The 25,967-nt window shown below is 39.8% G+C and overlaps 1 protein-coding gene across 2 annotated transcripts in view; it reads left to right on the forward strand.

Annotated features, from left to right (window-relative positions):
* The window catches only part of mib2 (MIB E3 ubiquitin protein ligase 2), a 38,118-nt gene that overhangs the window by 8,786 nt on the left and 3,365 nt on the right, over nt 1-25,967 (forward strand). For both annotated transcript variants that reach the window (XM_075476268.1, XM_075476267.1), the window contains exons 3-18: nt 589-760; nt 7,786-7,892; nt 9,149-9,343; nt 9,499-9,641; nt 9,945-10,052; nt 10,159-10,263; nt 10,744-10,906; nt 11,502-11,635; nt 12,472-12,620; nt 13,156-13,312; nt 14,316-14,470; nt 20,871-20,997; nt 21,166-21,426; nt 24,774-24,952; nt 25,157-25,350; nt 25,776-25,841. In XM_075476268.1, coding sequence (XP_075332383.1) covers nt 589-760; nt 7,786-7,892; nt 9,149-9,343; nt 9,499-9,641; nt 9,945-10,052; nt 10,159-10,263; nt 10,744-10,906; nt 11,502-11,635; nt 12,472-12,620; nt 13,156-13,312; nt 14,316-14,470; nt 20,871-20,997; nt 21,166-21,426; nt 24,774-24,952; nt 25,157-25,350; nt 25,776-25,841 — 2,415 coding nt within the window. The remainder of the gene's footprint in view (nt 1-588; nt 761-7,785; nt 7,893-9,148; nt 9,344-9,498; nt 9,642-9,944; nt 10,053-10,158; nt 10,264-10,743; nt 10,907-11,501; nt 11,636-12,471; nt 12,621-13,155; nt 13,313-14,315; nt 14,471-20,870; nt 20,998-21,165; nt 21,427-24,773; nt 24,953-25,156; nt 25,351-25,775; nt 25,842-25,967) is intronic.

Raw genomic sequence — 25,967 nt, forward strand, 5'->3', positions numbered from 1 at the left:
AAAGGCTCCTCACTCATGTCTCCATTAACTGTGATTGTCACTTTTTTTTCGCCTTCTTGCATATTTGTACCCGTTTCTTACTGTCAGGGCTCTTAAAGCCCATTTTGAGGAGGCACGATACAATTAAGACAGTCTCTTGTCATCAACCATCCAGCTCTATTTTGGACTTGAATGACACACACACACACACACACACACACACATTAATGGAGGACTCATTAGCATTTTGCTCCACTTAGAGCAACATTTTTCTGCCTGAGAAGCTTGCCCTTCAGTTGATAGAGTGAATGAAGACGAGAGGTGAGGAGCCAAGGGGGGTGGCAGTAGTCGTGCTGTTTCTGCCTCAGTTTTCTGCTGTCTCTTGATATTAGCCACTCTTATTAGCAACACCAGGAAAGATGTATCCCATGAATGTTTCTATGACTTATGTGACCTTATGCTTCATACTTAAACTTATAATTATATTATAACTCTATAAATTATTGAGGTAGAAGGTTGTAAAAAAAAGAAAAAAAAAGTATTTCTTTGTAACAATCGGTTAAAAAAGAGAAACAGAAACCTACATAACCACTTCTTCTTCTCCTCCAGGGGTGCGTCACTCCAATATCATCTGTGACAGCTGCAAGAAGCATGGTATCATGGGGATGCGATGGAAGTGTAAAGTGTGTTTCGATTACGACCTGTGCACCCAGTGTTACATGAACAACAAGCACGACCTCAGCCATGCTTTCGAACGTTACGAAACTGCACATTCCCAGCCGTGAGTACCATGCTGCCACTTCCCCAGCACAATTGATCCTAATTTAAATTCTAATTACATTGTTGTCAGTCACAATGTGTGCACAACCTTGCACTACTTAAATCCAGTTTGACTCAAGAATGGAAGACCTTATTAGTCTTGTTTCCTACAATTAACTCAGTGGTCAGGTAGATCTTTTTTTCATTTGAATTCATTTGCTCATAAACCAGCACAGTTCATTTTAATACTGATAAGCTAACAGCGAACTTTGCTGAGAGTTGCCTATTGATATAACGATATTAAAGCAGAGCAATGTTTTTTTAGCCTAAAGCCTACCTCACGAACAGCGTCACAGACTCAGGTCCAAAAGTATATATTGACCCTTTTTAATAAATAATATAAGAATACGTTTTCTAAGCCATTGCTTTGTTTCTAGTGTAAGAGTAGAGACGGACCAGAAAAAAGAGGATGTGTTTCTCCTTTTTACTTCATTTTTCCCCCTACCATTCAACTTGGTCTGCAGGTTCCTCTTACTTTGGTTATTGATTTATCTGATTATTATTTTCTCAGTTAAACATTTAAGTTTGTAAAATGTCAGAGAATTTACTGAATGTAATGAAATTGCATATTTTGTCTTTATCAAATATATTAGATTGACGATGGCATAATTTAATCCTGAATTTAGAATAAATTTAGAATTCTAAACATGACACGACTACTGGCATACCACTATTGAATGAAATGTACAAAAAGGCAGAACCATTGGAAAGCCAAAGGAGATGGAGCTCTTTGGAAATACAACGCATTGATCAGTTTTGAAATTGCATAATTAGGCTCCTAGGGAAAACAACATTATGTCTACAGTAGAACATGGTGGCGGTTCTATCATGCTGTGGGACGGCTTTGCTGCCTCTGGCACTCTCGGTGTAGAATTTATTCAGGAATGATAAATCTTGTGTCTTAAAGCAGACTATTGAACAGAAGAGACATTCAGCAACCAAAAGAAGAAGTTGAAACTAAAAGTTGGACTGTTTTAAACTGTCAAGCAATGAGTCCTAAATAGATGACCTAAATCCCATTTAAAACCTTCAGAGGGCTGAAATCTACTGTTGCAAAAAAGGACACTTGCAAACAGAGAAGAGCTTGAAAACAGCAGTAAACAAGTGGCAGAAACTGCTAGCTAACCGGTGAGCTGAAGCTAAAGATGAGCTTTTCAGTGGCCACAAGTAATGTTTGGATGCTGTTGACAAATCTTAATGACTTGTGCCAATGATTGTATCTTTGATACATTTTATGTTCGTATCATCTAACTATTATGTTTATTGTTTTTCCTTTTTAATATTAGACACCTAAAAACTCTTAGAAGAAACATGAAATGTAGGGGTTTAAGTATTAACAAGATTGTACAAAGTAAAGCAGAACTTTCCCACATTTAAGAAACTGCAACAGTCATTCACTTCAATGATGTCGGCACGTAGCCAGTGTCCTCCTTTGTTGCATTGAGATACACCTTATGTCTGTTGGTACATGCTGTACAAGTATATGGTGAACCCAGTTTAATATGAAACTGGCAGCACATTTTTTTACAGGATGTTTTGCAGTGGTTGTTGTCATCAAATTGTTCTGTCCTTAAGCCAGCTTAGGCAAACCACATGTGGTCTAGATGTGGATAAATGTTAAGTTAGCCGGTTCCAAGTATCTTACGTACCCGGATTAACTGGAGTGAGTTCTCCCTTCAGAATCCACTCTTCTGCATCAGTTCACAGTAAAGCTCCAAACTGCCTCAGGCGCTGTCTGAATGTCAGCTGGATGGCCTGTTCTCATTTTAACGAGGTGATATGCATGACCCAGATTTCTTCTATAGTTCAGCCTGGTTCAGGTCCAACACAGTTCCATTTATTTTCCAGAGCCTGCTAACCAACGAATGCAGGAAATAGGTGTATGAATCATGACTCATTATTCTTTTCAATGTGGTTGAATCATCAGTTTTAGAATGTTTTTTTTTTTTTTACCTCCAGAGATTGGAAACGGCTGTGGCCAAGACCTTTGCTAGGATGAGCCAAAACATAAAACAATTTTTCAGAGTTTTTAGTAAAAAAATAAACAACCTCTAGGGCAGCAAAATATGTATTTATTTATTCATTCATTCATGTATTTATTTCATGTCATTTCAACTGTTTGTAATAGACAGCAACACAGTTATTTGATCACATTTGCACCTGCTCCAAATGTGAACCTGGTCATGACTCTAAGCTTTTTTGTTCTTACCTTCTGTTTTTAGTGATGCAATTCTCATCAAGTGTCACAATTTCTGTTGAACATAGGTTGGATCCTTACAAATTTGTGCACCATGTATGATGAGGTTGGTAAAAAAGCTGCACATTAACTGCAGATTTAAGCTTTATGTGAAACTTTTCCAATGCAGTGATGAAATAGCTGCTCCAACAGCACTGTGCAAGTTTTTTTCTGAGTACAGGCAAACTTAAATGGAATTACATGAAAGCCACTTTTAAGTAATTCATACTCCAGTAATGTGAACATTGAGATATTAAAGACTAATGTAGGATATCTGAAATTGCTAAAAAGGGGAATAAAGGGGTCCCATTATTATTTTCTCTAACTTGCTCTTTCAAGCCGTTGGTCAGCAGCACGTCTGAATGGATTGAGGTCACTGATAACACTTGAGGTTTCTCTTAATTAAGGCTCTCAAAAGAATGACTTTGATTTGTCTATTAATAGTTTTTTTTTTTTCTTTGCCTGAAACACGAACAGTATATTAATGTCCATGAATGACATAAAGACTGTGACTCAGCCAAAGTCACTCAGTCAGTCATGATGTGGATAAAATCTGTAAAATATCACTCTTCAAAGCGTTGTTGATCCTTTACAACTCTTACACTAGCTGCTCTGTGTTCCATGTTTGGTTCCTGACGGCAGCGAATTTCAGTAAGAACTTATATGATATCAGCTGTTTGACTACATCTTTACCTGTATCTGTTGTGTCTTGGCTTTCCCATCACATGAAGTTAATACAATCTCAGATGAACAGCAACACATGACACATTTCATTATTTACTACAGCAATTATCTTAGATAATTAATCTTTGCTGCCCATTAATCTTAGAAGGCCATCTCCAGACAATGAGGTGTCCATCATTCTTCAGTGAGAATGATTATTTACATTCCAGAAAGTTGTCAATCTTCCTCGGAGTGGATGTCCCAGCAAGTTCACTTCAAGTTCAGTGTAGTGCAGCTTGTAATGCTCAGAAAAACTTCTGACATCATCTCAAACTGTACAGGCCTCAGTTCCCATGTTAAATGTTAAAGTTCATGACAGCATAATGTGTGTCAGCACAAGTGGGGCTTCTTTTGAAGGGTTGCAGACAGTACAGCTTATAAAAGTTTCATCTTAGCAAACCACAAGACACACGAGACCAGCAGAAAACAAAATGCAGCATATCAGCAAAAACACCTCATACCAACTATCAAGCATGGTGGTGGAGGGAGGATTACTTCAATTTGTTTTGCAGCCGTAGGACCTGGACTCCTTGCAGTCATTGAGTTGATCGTGAACTCCTCTGTGTACCAAAGTATTCTTAGGTCAACTGTGAGGCCATCTGTCTGACAGCTAAAGCTTGATTGAAACTGGGTCATCAACAGGAAATGTTCCCACAAACAGCAGTGAATCTACAACAGTAGTCTGAAAAAGAAGGGAATACTTAGTATTTTCACACTGCTTCAGAATTTAGGCTCAGTCTTTGTTAAATGCATAATGACAGTATAATATGTCCTGTTTTGTTGTTCATCTGAGGTTGTGTTTATGTGGAGGGGACCAGGAGATTTCTTTGATGAAGTCTTGAACATAAAATGAAAGAAGATATATTTTCTTTTTCACATGAATGAGCAAACCAAGTTCTTTCACTAATGTCAGGTTGGATTCAGATTTCACTTTCAGGGCCAACTTCTTTTAAAACTGCATTTTTGGAGAAAAAAAAATGTAATTGCAATGATTCATAATATCTTGTTAAGCTAGTGCCAAGTTTTCTACCGTACTTGTGTTCTTGGTAGCTCTCAGAGTTCTATATATAGTCAAGATTCATGTGTTGAATGCTCATTATATTGATGTCTTTGCTTTTTCTCTAAATGCTTTCATCAAAGAACGTCTTTGTATAATTTGATGGAAAACAGAGTCGTGATTGTTTTCCAGCACTGGCATCTGCGACAACAGCGTTTCAAAGTCCCCTCTTTACTTGTTAAACAGATGAAATAGAGGAGCAGTTGACGATATTTTGGGCCTAACACACAGTGCTTCTGTATTTCCAGATCACATTGACCCAGATTTGCCTGACAGTATTTCAAAAGACTAACTTAGAATCTGGCACTCACTGATATTGGCCTGAACTGTCAAAAAATCATCTCGGTTTCATATTGCGTAGTTTGTAGTTAATGGACATACTATTGAAATAAACTTTAGTTGTGTCCTGAGGGGACGATGGGACATGGTCAACACTGTAAAATGTTGCTGCATGCGTGACGCTCGTGTAGCACCATCACAAACATGTTGTGAGACCTGAGCCGGATATACAGTGTGTTCCATTGCAATTACATCAGATTTAACTGGATTAGCGTGCTATCATTCTCAGATAACAACTACAGCTTCATAGAAGACATTTATTAGTTAATAACTGTTGGATATTTTACAGCTCAAGTTAGAAGAATATCCATTGTTGTATTTTTTTTGTGATGATAAGAAAAAATTATCAAAAGCACACTGTGTGTCTGTGAATGTGCAGCATATGACTTTTACCATGGCATGGAATTTGTGCTTTGGGTACCTCTCAGAGTTGTGTATTATATCAAGATTTATATGTTAAATAGTACATTAAAACATCTGTGTCGATGTATCTCAATGCTCTGGGCAGCATATGTGTATATACCATATGTTTACAAGAAGGTGATTGGTATGTAGCTGGTTAATCGGCTCTTCCTTACACAAACAACATCCGCAGTTCCAGGGAACGTACCGGGTCAAGTCGGTGCATAATCCTCTCTTTGCACTTCAAGCTACTCAGCTCCCACCTCACTTCCTCCATTCTCCACCCAGTGGTTACGTTGAAGGTGCATCAAACCTGCCCCCATGCAGAATTTGTTAAAGTTTACACCTAAATATGAACCTTGGGCCGAGTTGGGATTCTTCTGCAAATTTTTTTGTCTGCTGTGAATCTGTATTGGTTTGCTTACTTCTTTATGTTTTCCACCCCCATCACAAAACTATTTTTTTCCTCTGCAGGAAAATTGGGTTCAACTTGATGCATTTTAGTCTGAATTTGTTTCACGTTGCCACAAACACATGATGTACTGTAAACACAAAGACGACTGACATTTTAAACTGGTGCCTTCTGACTTTGAGGTGAAAGTGTTGTTCCCACCTCTCGACCTGTTATTCTGACTTGCATAGCGTCACTGTTCTGTTAAATATTGCTTGTGTTTTGAATTTCAGTTTTTTTTGTATTGCACTGCTTTTGTTTTGAAGAGTAAGGCTAATTGTGCGTGACTGTTGATCCTGCCTGTTTATCAGAAGGTGAAGGTCTTTTGTCTTGATCCTGTCTGCGAGCAGGGCTGACATTTGACCCAGCAGGATTAGAAATCTTGATCCCTTGGAAAGATGCTGCAAAGAGAAACAAACGTCAAACTCTGAGGTCATGTTTCTCTGTTACAGAAGTGGGATGTCTGTCACTTTACATCCTCTCTTGGCTTTAAATAACCTTGGATCAAGTTTTAGGAAATGCTTTCTCACTTAATTAGCTAGCTTCACCGTCAAATACGGGGAAATCCTCATTAATGTTTCAGTCAGTTCAGTCTTGTAAACAAAATCTGATTTGTACCAGTGGAACATAGACGGCTTGTTACATTTCCTTAAAATGATGAATTAATACCTTAATTTCTACCTAAACAATACTGTCTTGCCACAACTGTTGCCAAATATTGTCAAATTTTTAGAAACACAAATCATAACACACCAACATCACGTGCAAGCTCTTCGACTTGTCCTTAGATGGCTTACTTTCTGATTGCTCTGCCGTGTAGGATTAGGCTCGAAGCTCAAACACACACCATTCTCAGTGCAGACCTGTTCACGTTCAGTCCCACACTGAGATTTACTGTTAGTTGGCTTTACAAGTCAAATGCACGGCTTCTTCCTGCTGTAGCTCAGAGGAACTTGAAAGTATGACTGGCAAAACCGAAGCTTTAGAGAGACACAATGGAGCAACAGAGTCTCTATGAGGCTCTTTAAGACGGAGAGCTCTCACGAGGCTCTTTTCCTTTTCATAACTTTGGATTTTCAATGATTCTTAAATCTGTCCAAAAGCCATTTGGCTGAAATGGAAACCGGGGCTTGATTTTGTCAAGAAGTATGGGAATAGGTAGCTCCTTTGCACCGAGATCTGATCAAATCTTCACAATAAGGTATGTCTGATTTTGAGGATATGACCTGTCTCTAAATCTGTGTTAACAGTCAGTGAATTGTACCTGAATCCCTTTGACATAAAAGTTGTATTATCTAGGATATTTTAATAATTTCTCAGCCACTTTGTCAGTAACTACAACACAGCAGACATTGTTACTCATTGATGGTTTGATATGATTGTGGATGTGTGCAAATACTTTGGTTTTTAAACTGAACATTGGGACTTTAAAGGTCATACTGTTATGCTGTGAATGACCAGGATCGGTAGATCAATCTCGCTGGGCTACTCTTGTATGGCTGTGACGTTCTCCATACAAACCCAGTGATCCACATGTTCATCATAGGCATTATTGATATGGGCGATATAACCAGAAGGCCCCAAAAAGAGGACAAAGAAAACAATTTTCTTTCATGTATGTGTGTGTTTTCGGGGCATTTTCCAGTTTTTAGCTTGCCATAGATTCAAAGCTGTTATAAGACCTTTTTTGTTAATAAGGACGTCGTGTGTTCAGGGCTGCATAGCATAAATGGTCCGTCGGGCAGTTTGTTCAGCTGCTTCTCCATATTTTTATCACAGAGTGAGCTTGACACCGAGGCAGAACCTCCCGCGGATCATCCTTAAAGGAATATTTCAGGGGGTTAAAGTCGTTCGTGGACCAGACTGGGACTGGGGCAATCAAGACGGTGAGTGGTGTGTATTTGTGTATGTGGTGGGGGGATTGTTCATACCACTAACATCGCACAACTAACTCAGCAAGCCCTCTTCTTTTATGAACATGGTACTGTATGTCTCTCCATCGTAAAGCCATAATAACATTGTAACCTCCCGACTCATTAACCTGAATAATGTTGCCGTTGTGTGTCTGTGTGCACTTACATTGCCAGTGAGTCATCTGAGTCTGTCCCACAGATGTTCCCGCCTGTTTGTGTCAGTGTCTTTATTGTGCTGTTGATTTATAACAAGTATGTTCTCTGCATCTCCTTTACCATCCCCATTATGGCATAAACTGAAATGCTTCTTCACTTAAACTCTGAGAATTGTGTGTTAATTGCTTCCATGTATGTCTGCGGTTTTATATTTATGTGACAAAATGAGTTTTCACTGTTTTGGAAAATGTATTTTTGTTTCAGATTCTGACAGCTAAAATCTTAATTGAAAACAATCTTCCACCTCAGTGCGCTAAAATAATGCCCATGAATGTTGCCTTTCTGGAAAAACTCAATGGTAATGTGTTTTTGTTTGCTGGTCTGAGTTGACTTTTGTTAGAGCAGCAACGTTTCCCTTTCTCGTCAAGAATGAATGAGTCAAAATGTCCTTTTTGGGGTCTTTGAAATCACCGCACTGGGGTTTACTTCACTCGTTCATAAGGTTTAAATGGGTAATGCGATAAGTGCACTTGGGATATTCTGACCACGCTCCGATTCCCTTAGTCCGCCATGAGGCTGTACAGATCACTGGTTTGGTTGGGGTTGTTTGGCATTAAAGCAGCTTTAATGGATTAACAAGATTTTTCAGGCATCAGACAGGGTGTGCACTAATGCTGTGCTTTGGAAATGTTTATTGCTTCTCGGTAATTCTTACTTTGCTCTTTCTTATAACTTTATCAACAAATGACAGTTGTGGTCTTTTTTGGTGTCAGATTTATAGAGAAACCCTGACTGTAGAAATTGGAAGTGAATGACTTTGACACTTGGCAGCTTAAGTCTAAAAAGGGAAAATGTGTCTGTTACACTCATGTCTGTCTCTATACTTTTTTTTTTTTTACATGTTCATCTGTTCATCAAATAAACCACAGCCCTTTTTTTATCGAATAATTTTTCTGTCTTTAATGGGTTGATTTTCTTTTTACTGCGTTTTTCCCCTCTTCTCCCATAGACTTATGCATTGTCGTTTCTTGCATATTTTGTCTGTGTTTGTTTCTGTACATTTATGTGTGTAGGTGGGGAGGGTAAGGTTGGGAAGGTAGTGGATATTCGTGGCTGGGACACAGAGTCTGGACGCAGTGTGGCTAGCGTCACGTGGTCTAATGGCACAACCAATGTCTACCGAATGGGCCACAAGGGAAAAGTAGACCTCAAGTATGTGTCAGATGGCCAAGGAGGCTTCTATTACAAAGATCACCTACCTAAGCTCGGTAAGGGCGTACTTCTGTAACATTTCTTGTTCTTACAGTGTTGTAGATATAGTTGACTCTAGAAAATATGAACAAATTTAATTGTTTTCAATACTAACGTGGACAACCAGCTAAATTTGGATCCTCTTTCTTGATGCTGGTGCCCATCCATCCAGGAGAGCATGCAGAGCTGCAGCGGCAGGAGAGTGCCGATGGCCACTCCTTCCAGCAGGGCGATAAGGTCAAATGTCTCTTGGAGGTGGACATCCTTCGACAGATGCAGGAGGGACATGGAGGGTGGAACCCCAAAATGGCCGAGGTATGAAAACCTTCCCCACTGTAAGAACGATGAATAACACAAAAGCTCATAGCAATAGGCAGCTTTACTTAACTCTGCTGACTTTGTAAAGAATGTTGAAGAACATGATTTCGAAACAATTGCAAAACGCGCCTCTAGAACTTGACATTTAGAATATTTATATAAGGTTCTTGCATGGATGTTTCAGCAGAGTGAAACGATACGGAGCATCCGACTTTTAAGTCACAGCTAATGAAAGGAACATTAAGGTCACAGCCATGCTGAGAGGGGACCCCGGGTGAAACAGGCTATTTGTGTTTGCAGTACATTTGCAGGATCGGGACAGTTCATAGAATCACTGACCGAGGAGATGTCAGAGTCCAGTACAGCAACAATATCCGCTGGACTTTCCATCCGGGGGCACTGACAAAGGTACTGCTTTGCAGAAGATCTTACATTGTTCTTATCTTTAGTATGTTTTCAGCTGAATTGAATTTTTACGAATTTGTTAATAATTGTCTGCCTTTGTTTCTGCAAGGTGAACACTTTTGGAGTTGGCGAACTTGTAAGAGTATTGGATGAGATGGAGACTGTGAAGAGACTGCAAGCTGGCCATGGAGAGTGGACAGACAGCATGACTCCCGTATGCTTGTTTTTAACATGATGATGCTAACTTTCAATATTTGAAAAGAAGTTATTGATTATGTTCAAACTTTAGATCTTTTTTGTCTTGACTCGGTAGTTATATATCTGAATCTGCAACTTGACTCAGGGTTTCATGACTTGAACTTGAGATTTATCCCACCTCTTTCCATCATCAGACTACACCTTGTCTGTGTGCGAGATGTTAACAATGTCCCTCACTACGGTAAATTAAATCTTTAATTTGGCCGGCAGTCCTCTGAATTAAGATTTACTTTCAATGCAATAATTGGTTTTACACCGGGACCTAATTAAGTTTAGTGACTTTGTCAAATGTTGCCTCTGATTATCTAAAAGAGGGACAAAAACTGGTTATTTTAAAGGCATGGAATAAATCCTGGTTGATTTGTTTATTTTCCCCTTGTCATCCTTTACTCATCTATCCTTGCCAAATCTACTTGACTTACTCCTTTTTCTGTAGGTGCTTGGCCAGGTCGGGAAGGTGTTGAAAGTATATGCGGATGGTGACCTACGGGTGGCATTTGGAGGCCAGACGTGGACGTTCAATCCAGCCTGCCTCTCAGCCCAGCCTGCAGAGGTGGATGCCAACCTCATGACAGCCGAGAACCCCAACGAATCTGGAAGTAAGGCCTCTGCCGGGACCTGGGGGCTCATCTCTAACGCTGCAGCACCAGCTTTAACTCCTTCATGCGTTTTTTCTTCCTTCCCTCCCCTCATTCCAGTTCCTTCTCTGCTATGCATGCTTTCTCATACAGGCTGCTACATGCATTAATGACCCTTCTTTTCTTCGTCAGTGTGTGGACGTTGTGTCCATTTCTAGGAAGTGCTCTTCTCTGTAGCATGTCATGATCCAGCATGCTGACAGCGAGAGGCTTTGGCAGCTCAGCAGATATTTGTCATCATGTCAGACCTTCTCAGCAGTCTCTTAATCATGACATACTCTGTTATGTGTTCACTTCAGTGGATGGAAGGGTGACAACGGAGTTATGTGTGTGCATGTGTGTGATCAGATTCTGCTGCATGGAGGGACATTTTGACTCATTCCTGTGTTTCTGTTCAGTTCAGCTTTGACAAATCTATTAGCCACTTTGACATTCTGTCCTTTACAAGGCTTTTGTGGTTACCACCTGACCAAAAAAAGCTAATTCTTTTATCTTCCTTGTTTGCCCCCTTTCCCCAACCTACCCCCCACTCCTCCCTATCCATGTCTCTGTTCAGGTACTGTCATCTCAGTTTTGGAGAAGCTGCTCTCTCAGTCTACAGAGCAGGACAATCCCAGCCGGCTGGTCATAGAGGCTGCACACGGCAGTGCCAACAAAGTGCGAGAGCTGGTGCAGAAGTATCCTGACAAGGTTAGTGCAGAACACCTTCTTTTTGCTGCAGTATACCGTCTGTTCCAAAAACTCTTTCCACCAGGGGATCAAAAGTGGGGGTGGGGATTTTGGGGTTCAGATTGACTTGTTTCGCCAAATAGGGCAATACTGTGTGTTGACATTCAATAGTGATCAAATTATTAACTTAGTACAATTATACCTAATCAAAGCACAAAAAGCAGAGAAGGTTCTTAGATAAGATTAACCAATTTCGTTATTTATTTGATAAACGCTTAAACAGGGCTTGAAGTGCATAAAATAAACTTTCAGACAATAAGGCATCCACAGCTTCTTCATCGTGCTTCCATCAGGCAAGCAGTTCAGAATTATGCTGCCTCAACGTGAGACTTCAGAGCATTTTGTTTCCTTAAATTTTGAGACTTCAAATCTAACTTTATATCAGTTAGTTTTAAGGGAAAGGCCTGGAATCAAGGACTGCTTCTGAAAATGTCTCTGTACGGGAAAAAGATCATTCCGAAAGAGACCAGTTTGTTACATGAATTATTGTCTCATACATCAACACTGGAATGACTTGCGAGGCTGCCTGTAACGTAGAACATGTGTGGGTGAAAGAGATTTGAGCTCTAGTTTAGGAACAAGCATGTCATTCACATTTACTGTTTGCTATTGGCCATCTGTCGTCAACCACTCTGCAATGACGATACTGCTTATTGGGATTATGTCAATCACGTGTGTGATGAACGTGGTTGTTGTTCATGTGCAGATTATTTCCTGCCAGTCTGTGTTGAGCTCTGTGAGTGTCCAGGCAACTTTTTACTCTGATGAATATTCAAAGATTTCTGTATTCCTGGCAGGTGGATATCAAGAACCAGGGCAAGACTGCACTGCAGGTTGCTGCTCACCAAGGCCACATGGAGGTGGTGAAAGCCCTGCTGCAGGCCAACAGCTCGGTCGAGGTCAAGGATGAAGACGGAGACACAGCATTGCACTACACTGCCTTTGGGTGAGGAAGCACGCGCAGTTTTCCCGCAGACGTGAAGACGTTTTAGTATATGCAAAGGAGAAAAATGTAACACGCTGTGCACGAGTACACAACAGGAACAGCTGTTTACTTGTTGGAAGAACCTTGTGACTGACAGATGTATTGTTAAGCTCTCGTTTGGTTCCCTTCTGATAATGTGATGATCTGTTCACAGAAGTGACTGCATTTAACTGTTGGCAAATAATCAAGCCTTATCTTCTTCTCTCACCATGTTAACATGTGCTCAGCGAGTCAGCATTTGATAAAGACTAAAGGTTGTTTAAAATAAATTTTACTCGTGGCAGTTGTTCAAACAAAACGAAAACATTTCAAAAGGATATTAGTGGAAATTGGAAAGCAACACGTGTTTTTATGTTGCTGCTTGGTTTTCAGTCCCTCGCAGTATATACCCGTGTGAAGTGATATGAATTGCATCACTTTGTTGTAATTCAGTGTAAACAGTGAATAACAGTGAGGCTGAATGAGTGTTTTTTTCTCTTTTTCTTTTGTGGTTCAGCAATCAGGCTGAGATTGCACGGCTGCTGTTAAACAAAGGTGCAAATGTCAACCTCCTGAACAACTCCATGTGCACTGCACTCCACATCGCTGTCAACAAGGGCTTCAATGACGTTGTGCGAGTGCTGACTGAACATTCGGCTGACGTCAATCTCCAGGTGAGAGGATGTAGTTTGCTTAATCCTGCACTCCATTGGCTTTTTCTGCTGTTCAAATTCAAGACTAATTTTTTTCATTTGTGTTATTCTTCAGTTTTTTTACTGTCCCTTTTCCCTCCTTAAAGGTCATTTTAACCGTATCAAATGGACTAATTGATAATTCACCATAAGGAAAGAAAAAATGAAAACCATTTATTGAACTGCTTGTGCAACAGCTTCCATGTATTAGACATCTATTTACTGTTTAGTTCTAAACGTGCCTCTCCAGCTCAATGTTGTTCTCTTAGTAGCAGCTAGCCAATGCAAAATGGTTGACTGCTGAGTGAATGTCAGAGTAGCCAGTAAGTTAACTTCTGGCTGTGAGTCAGTTGCTGTTTACCTGTCATAACCAAAGCACCCATTGCCCTTAAATGCAGTAGTAGTGGACAAAGGCAAATTCAAACACTGATGTTGTATTTGGCCCAGCTTCACATCAACTATCTCATTAAGACCATATCTTATTTCTCTTAGTGAGATTATTCAGATGGTCTAACATGCCTGCAACCAGGCCCAGAATCCACTCACTAACTCCTTTTATTCTGCTTGACTAGTGAAGCTACTCAGCTAAAAACATGCCCGCCTGGAGTTTGTTTGTGTGTGGAAAATGTGCTTATGGTCTATTTTGTGCATCTGTTTTTGTTCTGAAAGAAAATAAAACATTCTCGTGAACAAAGTGATGTTACATTCATGTCACATGTCATCAGAACATCATATAGAGGCGATATTCTCAGACATTTAATTAGTGGTTAACGAGGCTGTTTTGAAGACAAAGCTGTGATTCCCGTCCCCTTTTTAGCAAGCTACTACAATTTTCTGTTATTATTTTACATTTGACTGCCTCAAAAAAATTCCGAATAACCTCCAGAAAACCCACCGTTAAGAAAAATCTGCTAAAGTAGTCAATTCATGCATTCATTCTTCATTTACTTTGCTAACCGTGAGTTTTTCCCTCTCCTTCGTTTAGGATTCATATGGAGACACACCGCTCCATGACGCCATCGCTAAAGATTTTCGCAGTATCATCGAGATCCTTGTCGTGGTGCCCAACATTGACTTCACCCAGCAGAACCACAGAGGCTTCAACCTTCTGCATCATGCCGCCCTCAAAGGGAACAAATTGTGAGTGGGAATGACAGAAACGTGTCCAGAGCTTGAACAGTTGCTCCTGTGCCAAATGGGGAGAAATCATTTCTGACCCCAGAAAGTTGATGATAAAAATGATTCACTTGAGGGTTGTTGTTGTTTTTATAATTTATTCATGTTTTTCTCAGGTTTAAGTACAATTAAAAGTTTCTCAGAGTTCACATCCGAAAACCGAAACCTTGAGCGTACATAACTATTTAAATGTTATTTAAATGTTTACCCATAAATTGCTCAAGAGCTGCTTTTGCTTCGGGTCATTGTCCTGCTGGAAGGTGAACCCTCTGAAACACCGAAACAGGTTTTCCTCGAGAACGTTCTTGTATTTAGCACCATCCATCTTTCCCTCAATTCTGAGATGTTTTCCCAGTCCCTGCTGGTGAATACCAGAATTGACAACTTTCACCAAGGGGATGGTGTTCTTGGGGTGATGAGAAATGTTGGGTTTGCACCATAGCGTTTTCATCTCTGGCCAAAATCTGGCCACTCTTTCATAAACCCCAGCTCTGTGGAGTGTTAAGCTTATAGTTGTTGTTCCATGTGGAATTTTCCAGCAAATTTAGGATTATCTTTGATCTCTTTTTTTTGCGTCTTTGATCAATGCCCTCCTCGGCATGTCTGTGAGATTTGATGGACCCCCCCCTCCCTACACAGATTTGTTGTGGTGCCATATTCTCTTATGTGATGATGGGTTTAATGGTGCCCTCTGGGAATGTCAAAATGTTGGATATTTTTTTTGTAATCCAACTCTATCCTCTCACAATGTCTCGGTACTTTAAATGCATGTGAGCTTTGGAAGTGATGGTAATGTTTTTGTGTGACAATCGCTCCTCTGAGTTCAAATAAGGATTCAAAGGTCACTTCTAAACACTATCTGTTACGGATATAGAGCTCATCTCCCACACGCTTCTGCTGCTGTCAGCAGGCCAGCAGTCAATATGAGGCAAAAATGCAGCAATGTTTACTTTTTATTGTGTCTCTCTATACACACATCATTCCTCAGAATTGTTCCAAAGCTACTTTCAGTATAGTCTTTTTTCCTTTTTTAAGCAATACAAATATGGGATTCATAAGAGGACAGAAAATTCCAGGAATCCTAACACACTCTTATCAGTATGCCAGGCATTTTTTCCCAGGAAAGACTTGCTTAATGCAGCTTTTAGGAACTATCAATAGATTGCGTCAGTGATGGATAATGGTGCTTACAGAGAGATTGAAGTCAAATAACATTATTTCTAAGAAAATAGAGATTTTTACTTGAATTTATTGTGTTTCTACTAAAACAAGTTCTTCTTAGTGATGTCAATAGGAAGCTGGAGAAAGATTAACTCAGACATTTTATTTTCTGCCTCAGGACGACCGTGAAAGCTAGCTCCCTGACATCTGTCACAAAGTCTCCCCTCTCTGTTTGGTTTCAGGCTCAAGGTTGTTAATCACAATCTGAGCTTTGACATGGAACTTACCAGGCAGGCAGAAGCGCAGTAGATATCTAACTGTTCTCACAATGATAAGGTTTCATCCAGGCGTAACACACAGAAGTTGTTATGTCTGGTTCCTTTTTTATTGCGCCAGTATCCTCCTCTGTCCATGTTTAATCAAATCAGCTCAGAAGCACCTTGAACTGCCTGGAAGGGTAAAGATTGCACCAATATTGAATGGCCAGGCTTCTACTTTATCCTTTTTGTATCATGACTCGGTTATTCACTTCCGTAAACCCACCTCTGCGAAAGAAAAAGGCTGTCCAGTGACATTTCTTATTGTTCAGTCAGACATTTTGTTCAGTCACTGTCATACATTAAATGCATGCCTGCATTATTGCAACTTGGTAGTTCTGATGTTATCTGTAATATCCGTTTCTCTATTATTTTCAGCAGTGAAATTAACTCATTGAAAAGATGATTAATCCCTGATAAATGACATCAACTAAATAATGTCCACAGGATGGTGACTGTGACAGAAATCTTAAAAAAGTACACAGTTTTCTGAAGTCAACAAAGATTTATCTTGAAAATCTTGATATCGATGTTGGAACTCTGGCATAACTGGATAACTTTCAAGTATTTAGCATTTATCAGCTCTACGTAACGCCATCAGCTATGGATTTTGCTGGCGTAACTCTAGCCTTCTTGTATGAATCTTAGAGGATTCTAGAAAAAAATATGTTGCTAATTCTTATTCTCGGTCTGCCCTATTTAATGGAGAACTCAACATTTTTCCCGCATAAAGACTAAAATCTATTAGATTCCTGCAGAATCTAAAAGGATGAAAATGATTGTTTATATTTTTTTGGCGTCCATAAATAGAAGATATTTGGAATGTGGAGATCATAACCATCAGATGTGCAGCGGTGCATTTTCCCCTAACATAAGCTGCTGTTTTTTTCCAGTAGTCTCAGGGTCTTTAAACAATTGCTTTGAGTAAGGTCATCAATTAAAGCAAGATAATTTGTAAGATAAAGAAAATAGGAGTAAAACGTTAGGAAGACTCTCTGTATGTTATAAACTTCCCGACAGCTGATGTTTTGTTCAGTGCCTGAATGCGGAGAGGATCCTGGGTCTTTGCCTCGGGGCTTTTACTACCTAATATGAACTTTCCTTTCCAAATATAACAAAACCACACAATGGGAAATTGGAAAAGTAGGTCCCATGAAAGAAAGGAAGTAAGAACAAAAAAACCAAAGTATCACCATAACATTTCTCCCAGATGCAACGCCACTTAATTAAAGGTTTCAGTTAGACTTTGAAAGTGTGTCTTATGTAATCTGATGGATAGCATCCTGGAAATTTATATTACAAACCTTGGAAGCCTTGTTATTGTCATCTGCAGACTTTCAGACTGAGTACATTTCCATAGCTTATTCTTTATCTGGCTATTTCTCTGCATATTATCCACCATCTGTTTACCTGTTTGTTCAAAAGAAGTCAATTGCAATGTCAACCCTCCTCAAAGTAAAGCTTTGAAGTGCCATATTCTGACCCACATATCCTTACCACATGTCCAACAGGACCGTTATAAACAAACTTAATGTAAAATCTCTGGATATTCCCGTACATGGGTGCAATATGTGGACTTATATCAGAGCATCAGGAAAAAAGACATTTGGCAAGCAGCAGTGATGAGGGAAAGGAACAGGAATGGAGGCCGCAGTACACAGTCATTTAATAAATGTTTGATCTGTTCTGGCAAGTGTCATATGTGCGGTTCTGGGAGTTATTCATTTAGCCTGACATCTGTTTCAGCACCATAAGAACAGACACAGGATTTACAGTTTTCAGGATCAACTCGGTTCATCAGTTTGTTCATATATCATCAGCAGGCCTTCACCACACTGATACTTTCCAGGTACCTTTCATTTTATGTGCGTTAACCTAGTTTGTTATCACCTACATGCAAATTGTAACATACGATTTGAAGGTACCCAGGCATTAGATACATTTTAATTAAAGACAAATGTAGATCTTGAAGGTTGTTTTTTTTTTTTTTAAGTATGTTTATTATTTTTGGTATGGTTTCTGTCATTAGTAGTTAGCCCAACTTTTTATTTACAATCATCACAAGCTCAAACTATTTGTTCTTTTGTTTTGGATGTTTCTTTTTTTTACGTTAAATAGAGGTCAATTTGTTGTCCTCAGCTTCCGAAGTAAAGATCATCCATAAAGAGTATCTGAGAGCAGCTGTGACCATCTGTTGTGACCCAAAACAAGAATGGTTTGTTTATTAGAGTACTTATTTATTTATTTATTATGAGGAAATGGAAAAAGACAGCTAGAGGCCAAGTTCACAAATGTTCCTGGGAAAATGAAGAGAGAAGGCACGCTGCCAGATTTTTTTCCTAAGTTATCAGCTTGACAGAGGAGACTGTTGGATGTACAGGATGTTTAATGTGTTAACTGTATTTACTGGAAATGAGAGACTACTTGGCTGGATTTCCTTCTGGTTTTTGTCACTTCCCGTCCTTATAGCTTAATTTTTTTTTAATCCTCCCTTCCACCACATTTCTTTTGTTCCTTTTCTTCTTCCTCTTTCTTTTAATGCTGTATCCTTTGACAGTAAAGTCCCATGAAACTAGAGTTCCCAAATCACTCACTGAAATAAGATGTTTTATTTCAATTAAGTAAGAGTCAATACTTTTACTGTGACACCACACATTAATTTTGTTGTAATGAAGCTGTGGTTTCAAAAAGCAAGTTACAAACAAAAAAGATGCAAATACCAAAAAGTCCAAAAGCAAATCTTCACCTGAGATGCCCTGTGGCTGTTGTGTGAGGCCATAGTTTTGCAAAAGTGCATCAACACACCATCTTAATTCTGAATATTCATGAACATACAGGCTTAATGATAGTGAAAATAAAGCAGAGAACTCGGGGCATAGTGATATAAAGGTAACGGCGCAGCAGTTTTACAATCTTACAGGCTGCTTCAGCTGCAGGAGTGAACTGCTTAACAATATTGTATAGGACCCTATATAGCAGTTACTGCCATATAGTCCTATATCGCGAAACCTGCTAAATGGGACCCTCCCTCAATACCTCAGACACACACATGCAGGCGCACACGCAGACCTGCATTGCAGGTACCAGTGACCTCTAGCATTGTCTCCCTTAACAGCCTTTAAATCACAGAGGCCATCCCACTCATACCTCACCATACATGTAATAAAACAGGCTGTGCGTTAAAGCCAGACCTCGATAAGGCATTTTATTGTATGCAATGTACAGCTCACAAAGCTGTAAAATTTGTAATAGATTATTCACATTAATAAAAGCTGCTTATAACTGAATATGATACCTTCATCAAAAGTAATTGAAGCAATTTAGCTAAAAGCATCCATTAAAAGCCAGATTTTGAATTTAGTGAGGGAGGTTTTTATTTGAAGGAAGGGGACGATGGTTATCTGGATCATGTATCCTCAGCAGTATGTCTTAATAGCAAATCGTTTGCTCAGATGTTGGCAAGGGGAGTCGTACAGGCAGACACTCATACATGCAGTCATTATGGCATAAAATGTAGTTGCAATAAAAGCAATAAATAGCAATACATACTCTTCCTAAATACAGAAAGACATTAGTGCCATGGGGGTACTAAAATGAGGGCAATTTGAATGAATGAATTGAATAATTAAGTAATTATTCGTTAGATTGAAAAATTTCCTTCAGTCATCTATCGTTCTTTGCTGGTTGTTATTGGTTGTTTGTGTTTCGTTATGCTAATTAACATCGAGGTTTTTATCACTGGATCAGTTATGAATTAGCCAATCTAGTTGTATGCTGAAATCTTAAAAAAAGAAAGTGCTTTCCATCAGGCTGCTTTATTTCGCAGGTTTTCTTTTGAAATAACAGACCCCAGCATCATCTATTAGCACACATGACAAACGCGTTTTCCATTCAGGAAAATCCTACAGAGCCGACAGTAAATTAGCCAAACATCTACAGAAAGTTTGAGTAATGTCACACTTATCCCTCCATGGTGATTTACCAGCTTCCTGGGCGCTCACTCAGGCTGTCGGCTTCAATTTAACATGTCATAAAGTAGACTCAGCCACAGAGCTGTAAACTACTCAACAGTGCAGCAGATACAAAAAACCTTATGTTTGTTCTTACTACGCCAAATCTAGCCTCATAATGCACTGCGATTGAACTCCAGCTCTTCAGTTATGCCTGACATTCAAGATAACATTCTGTAGACACACAATACTAGAAGAGGAGGGTTGAAGTTTATGAATTATGAGGAAAAAGGAACTAAGGATCAGTGTTTTCACTTATTGGGTCACACATTTTCTTATCAGACTGCCGTGTCAAGTCAAGTACAGGAGACACAAGATGATGTTAGCTTCCTGTTCTGACAAGTTGGTGCTTTGTACATGATATATTGTTTGCACTCGTGTTGCTGTGGACAAACTGTCACTGTGTGGTCAGGATTATAATGATAATTGTAGCTTTTAGATCAAGAAATAGTTATGAAATTTGCTATATCTTGCTCAAATTTGGACAGGTGGTGAGCATGAAAACTAGGTTGATTTTGGCTAAGGATGTGTGTAGTGTTCTCAAAGTTGCTCAGATCCATTTCACTTAAAGCTGTTGACAGTTAAACACTGAACTCGAAGCAACAGTATACCACCAACCACAAAGTGACGCCACATTAAGGTTTTATATTTGGTCTGTAGCTAAAGTGAAGCCTTTCAGACAAAAGGTTTAAGGGGTGCATCATTAAAGTGCAATCTGATAAAAAATATATACCGGTATATTTTTTTTAATATATTAAAGCATGCAAACATTTTCTCACAGATCCAGCTTGTAAATTAGCAAAACGTGAGGTCTTTAAGTGAAGCCAAGACAAGTTTTGTGCTAATTGAGTCTTGTGTTGTTTGTCTTGGCTGCAGGGCCACAGAAAGGATCCTGGCCCGAGCACGACAGCTGGTGGACGTCAAAAAGGAGGACGGCTTCTCTGCACTTCATCTGGCTGCCCTCAACAACCACAGAGATGTCGCTGAGGTCCTCATCAAGGAGGTAGTAGAAGCAAATCTGAGTGCAGAATAGAAGCAAATCTGAGTTTTTTATGTTGTATGTAACTTTTGCATTTTTAAATCCACACTGAATAAAAAGGTTAGATTTATTTGTTATGCCTTTAGTTGTGGAAAAAAATATATTCGTTTAACCCTGCCTCATATTCCGCAGGGACGTTGTGATGTCAACATCCGCAACAATCGGAATCAGACGCCGCTGCAGCTGGCTGTGACGCAGGGCCACATAGACTTGATTCAGCTGCTGGTGGACGAGGGCGCCGACGTCAACATGGAGGATGAGGATGGTGACACTGCCATGCACGTGGCCCTCCTTCGCCCGCAGCTGGCCAACGTTGCACTCAGCCCCCCAGTAGGAACCAGTAGCACCGAGCAGAGCACTGAGGGGTGTTCGTCCACATCGCTCTACTGCAGGGTGAGACATGACGGGGAGTCTAAAGGGGAGGTGGAAAAACTAGTTTAAAAAAAAAAAAAAAAAAAAAAAGGTATTCCAATGGGAGTGTATAGAACAACAAGATGTGGAGCATCAGTAATATTTTATACCAGACTTGCAAAAGATTTGACTTTTAACACTGACATTATTTTGCAAATAGACTCTGGTTTTTAACTGATGCTTTACTGCTGAATCCTTTGGAGCTGTTGCCACATTGTATGCACATTTGTCTGTTAAAATCCATACTGAATGAGAAGTTTGGAGCTGGTTTGGAGTTGGTTGATTTAAAGAGAGACAATTTGGATTATAAAATGCAAAGACTAGTTGAATAAACGCTTCTGTATATGGAATACATCTAAATTCTATATATATCTTCTGACTATAGAAGCTTTAAAATTGACAAATATAACACAAACGAATATAGAGGATCACACAAGAAAGAAAAATCAGAAAACAATCCTCCTCATGATCTCACATGATCTCATCGGAGAGAGGATTTAATCAGAATGGACACTGTTAAGGAACATCTTCGCTGTATTGTGAGCGATGCTTTGAAGTGAGGAAAAAAACAAAAAGCAGAAGGTAAAACGAGTGCGATGAGAAAACTGTTGGGGAGACGTGGTCGTCATGATCTGTCCAATCCTCTCAGTTCTAATATTTCTCAATGAAGGCTTGTTTTGTTGTTTATAGTCACCTGCAACTGCTTCACTCCACTCTGGGGTCATAACCCTCCAGATCTTAACTCTTAAATGTCAAGTACGTTTGACATTATTGTTGCAGCTCTGAAGAGTTTGCAAGCAGTTTGGAAGGTTTCAGACATGGATCTGCAAATGTCTCAAATTACCAAATAATTTGGGCCAAATATTGGTACCGACTGAGGTTTCAGACCTGATTTTTCCTCTGAGGTTGCTTTTAAAACCCTGTAGTCTTAGCCTGACATAAAAAAAAACTGGCAAAGGGGTTATTGCTAAACAAAGAATGCAAAAAAGAATTCCAAGAAAAGTAAAGATCAACGGAAATAGGATACAAATGAATACCCAGACACTGTAAATCTACACCAAAGTTGAGGAGATGGGTTAATGTGGTCTTAAGGAGGTATATAAAGCCTTGTTAGAGTATTTACTTAGTCTTCTAGGTTATGTTACAGTGTGGAGTTTGTTGGCTTTACCAGGTAAACAACAGGATCAAACGTAAGGGAGGGAAATAGGTGCAAGTCAGGTCACAGGGCTTTAAAGAGAATGTTACCTGGGGAGAAGGTACTTTAGTTTATTATGCAAACAGGGCAACAGAGCAGGATTAACAGAGAAGAAAGAAATGAGATAGGAGAGCAGTGAAGTGGTAGTGCAAGTATGAATTAAAGCAGGCATTACATCAATAGTATATGACTTTACATTTTGGGTAATGCTGAATTAAAGAAGTGACTCTCTTAAGGACTTTTTTACGACACTGTGGTAGCGTCTGCAATCTTTTCTGGTGTGGTCTGCTGCAGCAGTGGAATGGCAGAAAGGGACAGGAGGAAACTCAATAAGCTGATTAAGAGAGCCAGCTCTGTCCTGGACTGCCCTCTGGACCCCATCGAGCAGGTGGGTGAGGAGAGGATGTTAGCTTAGATAAGGAAAAACACCTCCCACCCCCTGCATGTGACGGTACAGGCTTTGAGCAGCTCGTTCAGCTTCAGGCTTTTACTCCCGCAGTGTAGGAAGAAACGCAGCCGCAGGTCATTCTTACCGGCAGCTGTCAGACTCCATAACACCACATGACTGCACTCATCACTCATCATCACTGCTACTTACTATTTCACCTGCATCCTGCCATGTTCCTATGTTGTACATGCTATTTCACGTCTCGTATATGCCATTTTACATCTCGTACATACCTTTTTGCATTTGTTTATTTATCTTGTGTATATTCCTTCATCACGGCGCTCTGTAACGTGTAATTTTCTCACTCGTGGGATAATACAGGTTATTCTATTCTATTCTATTCTATTCTATTCTAAGTATGTTACAGTTTAACTGCCACATTCATTTGTATTAGTAGCCCTCAAAATTAAGGATAGATTTTCTTAGAAGTACAGATTAGGTTGGGATTGGCTTTAATCTGTCTTCGGCTTTGAAAGAAAGAATTGGCAATCGATTCTAAGTGATGGTGTAATAAAGGGAGAGAGGAAGAACTATTTGAGAGGTGAAGAGGGTCCACTGTGGGAAGCAATATAGATTTGGCTAAGATGGAGCTCTAGTTAAGATGTCTGTGATAAATTTAGTGGAGCGGTGTAAACACACGACATCCTTTCTCCCCAAAGGAAGTATTAATCATGATGTCAGAGACTGGGGCAGGTCCTCACTTATCCATCTAAGAACTCAAAAAGAAGTTGCGCAGTAGTATCTTACATAAAGCTTCTAGAAGAGGAAACCTCTTTGAGCCTTTCATAATGTCATCTACATAAGACTTAGTGATTCTGTAACATTGGACTGGATTTAAGGATTATTTTGTCAATTTGGGGGTGCAAGATGCAAGCACGACATCACAATATAAAGTCATTAGTTGGAGAAGCTGCAGCAGAATAGATACTTTCATTTTGAGTTTCAAGCGACATGTTGAATGCAAGTCCAATAATTACATATCCATCATATGTGTTTGACTTCAAAGTTTTTGTCCTTAAAATGTCTGATCAATATATTGACAAGAGCAGCTTTAAAGATTTGTTCACGAGATGTCCCTGCTGTGTACCCACCTTGTGATTAGGTTCAAGCTAATAAAATCCCAGCATGCCTTTTAATCGCCTTCATGCTTTTCAAAGAGGCATTAACTCACATTTCCTTCATTAAAAGCATCATTTCATGCATAGCTTTTTATACAGGCACCTAAAAGGCTGTCCCATCAGACAGTGTAGATTTTCCGTTATAAAAAATGTCCTTTCCACTCTAAACGACCGAAAACACTGCAGCCCCGCTCAGCGTCCTGGGCACCTGCCAACACACACACAAATAAACAGCCTTGAAGGTGGCTGGAGTTAAGTGCTCAGGGCTGTTTTGGCCACTGTCAGCAGATGAGTTGTTGGAGGAGTTCTTTCATGCTGATTAGATGTAGCTTTATGTACCACCCGTAGCTGGATTGCACTGATTTAACTTCAATTACTTTTGTGATGCTCGGATTCCACCTTGTCCTTGGCTTTGTTTTTAAAGGATTCTCAACTTCTGCCTTTTCAGAGTATGTTTGTACGACTGTTCTGCTAAACCATCGTGTCTGTTTTAACTTACTTGGACTTTTTCTCTCCTCGCCTTTTCTCTGCATCTTCTCTCCCAATTATCATGTGTGCCTGCCCGCAGCTCAACTCTTCGGGTCTTCTGGGGAGTACAGAGCTGAGCGTCGGCACGGCTATCGCTTGTTTTCTAGCGCAGGAAGGTGCTGACATCAGCTACGCCAACCACAAGGGCAAGAGTCCTCTGGACCTCGTGGCAGACAGCACCATGCTGCAGCTCATCAAGAACTTTTCTGAGAAGCACAGGTGGGTGTTCTGTTGGATAATGTTTTTGAATATGTCACACTGATAAAAAAACAAAGCAAAAGCTTTTAAGGCCATATTCATACAGCTCTAAAATGTTTCTTTTCACATTCATATGAACTTGGAGTACATCTAATCAGTTGTTAAAACATGGGTTGGCGTGCGGGCGTCGCTTAAGATGTGTTACAGCTGTGTGTCTTCTGTCAGGTTGCAGCGTCTGCAGGCCATCACATGTGGGCAGGGCCTGAGCAGTGCCAGTCTGCGGCGGGTCCACACCACACCCAACACCATGACCAACCTGGTTCTTCCCACGCCACCCGGGCCCAGTGAATGCCTCATCTGCTCCGAGCTGGCTCTGCTGGTTCTTTTCTGCCCCTGCCAGCACAGTGTGGCCTGTGAAGGTGGGTGGTGGTGGGGATGCTTAACAGCACTGTGAAGCAGTACAAATAAGTTGATAAGTTAAAGTTTGACAAGTTCTCCTGGTATGTGTAGCCAGAACAGCGTTTCATGTCTTGATTTGGGTGCCTTTTAATGCTTGAACGATTTATAGGTCAGTTTAAAGTTGCTAAAAATGTATGCCTCTTAAAATGGTAAGCTACAAGGACTGGACTTAAAATGAGTGAAAAAGGAGCCAATGTCCAAAGAAAAACCTTGAAAGACTTTTGGAAATCCTGCAGAAATATTGCTCAGGGCCACTTTAAAATATTACAAGAAATTCTGGCTCCTTGGAACATAAAGAAATGAGGGTTGGATCAAGACTTCCACACAGTACTATATATTTGTTTTGTCTTTGAACTTTTGACCGAAATGATTATTTTCTGAACAGAATGTGCTCATCGCATGAAGAAATGCATCAAATGTCAGGTCACGATCACCAAGAAAATTAGACAAGGTAAGAAGAATCTTTGAATTTTTGTTTTCTGGGATCTGGTGATGGTGTAAGGATACAATGATGTTTGTACAAAACAATACAGGCACCCTATATACATTCATATCTGAGTCTATAACTTTCATTAAA

This window comes from Odontesthes bonariensis, chromosome 10 (assembly GCF_027942865.1).
Source record: "Odontesthes bonariensis isolate fOdoBon6 chromosome 10, fOdoBon6.hap1, whole genome shotgun sequence".
NCBI lineage: Eukaryota > Metazoa > Chordata > Actinopteri > Atheriniformes > Atherinopsidae > Odontesthes > Odontesthes bonariensis.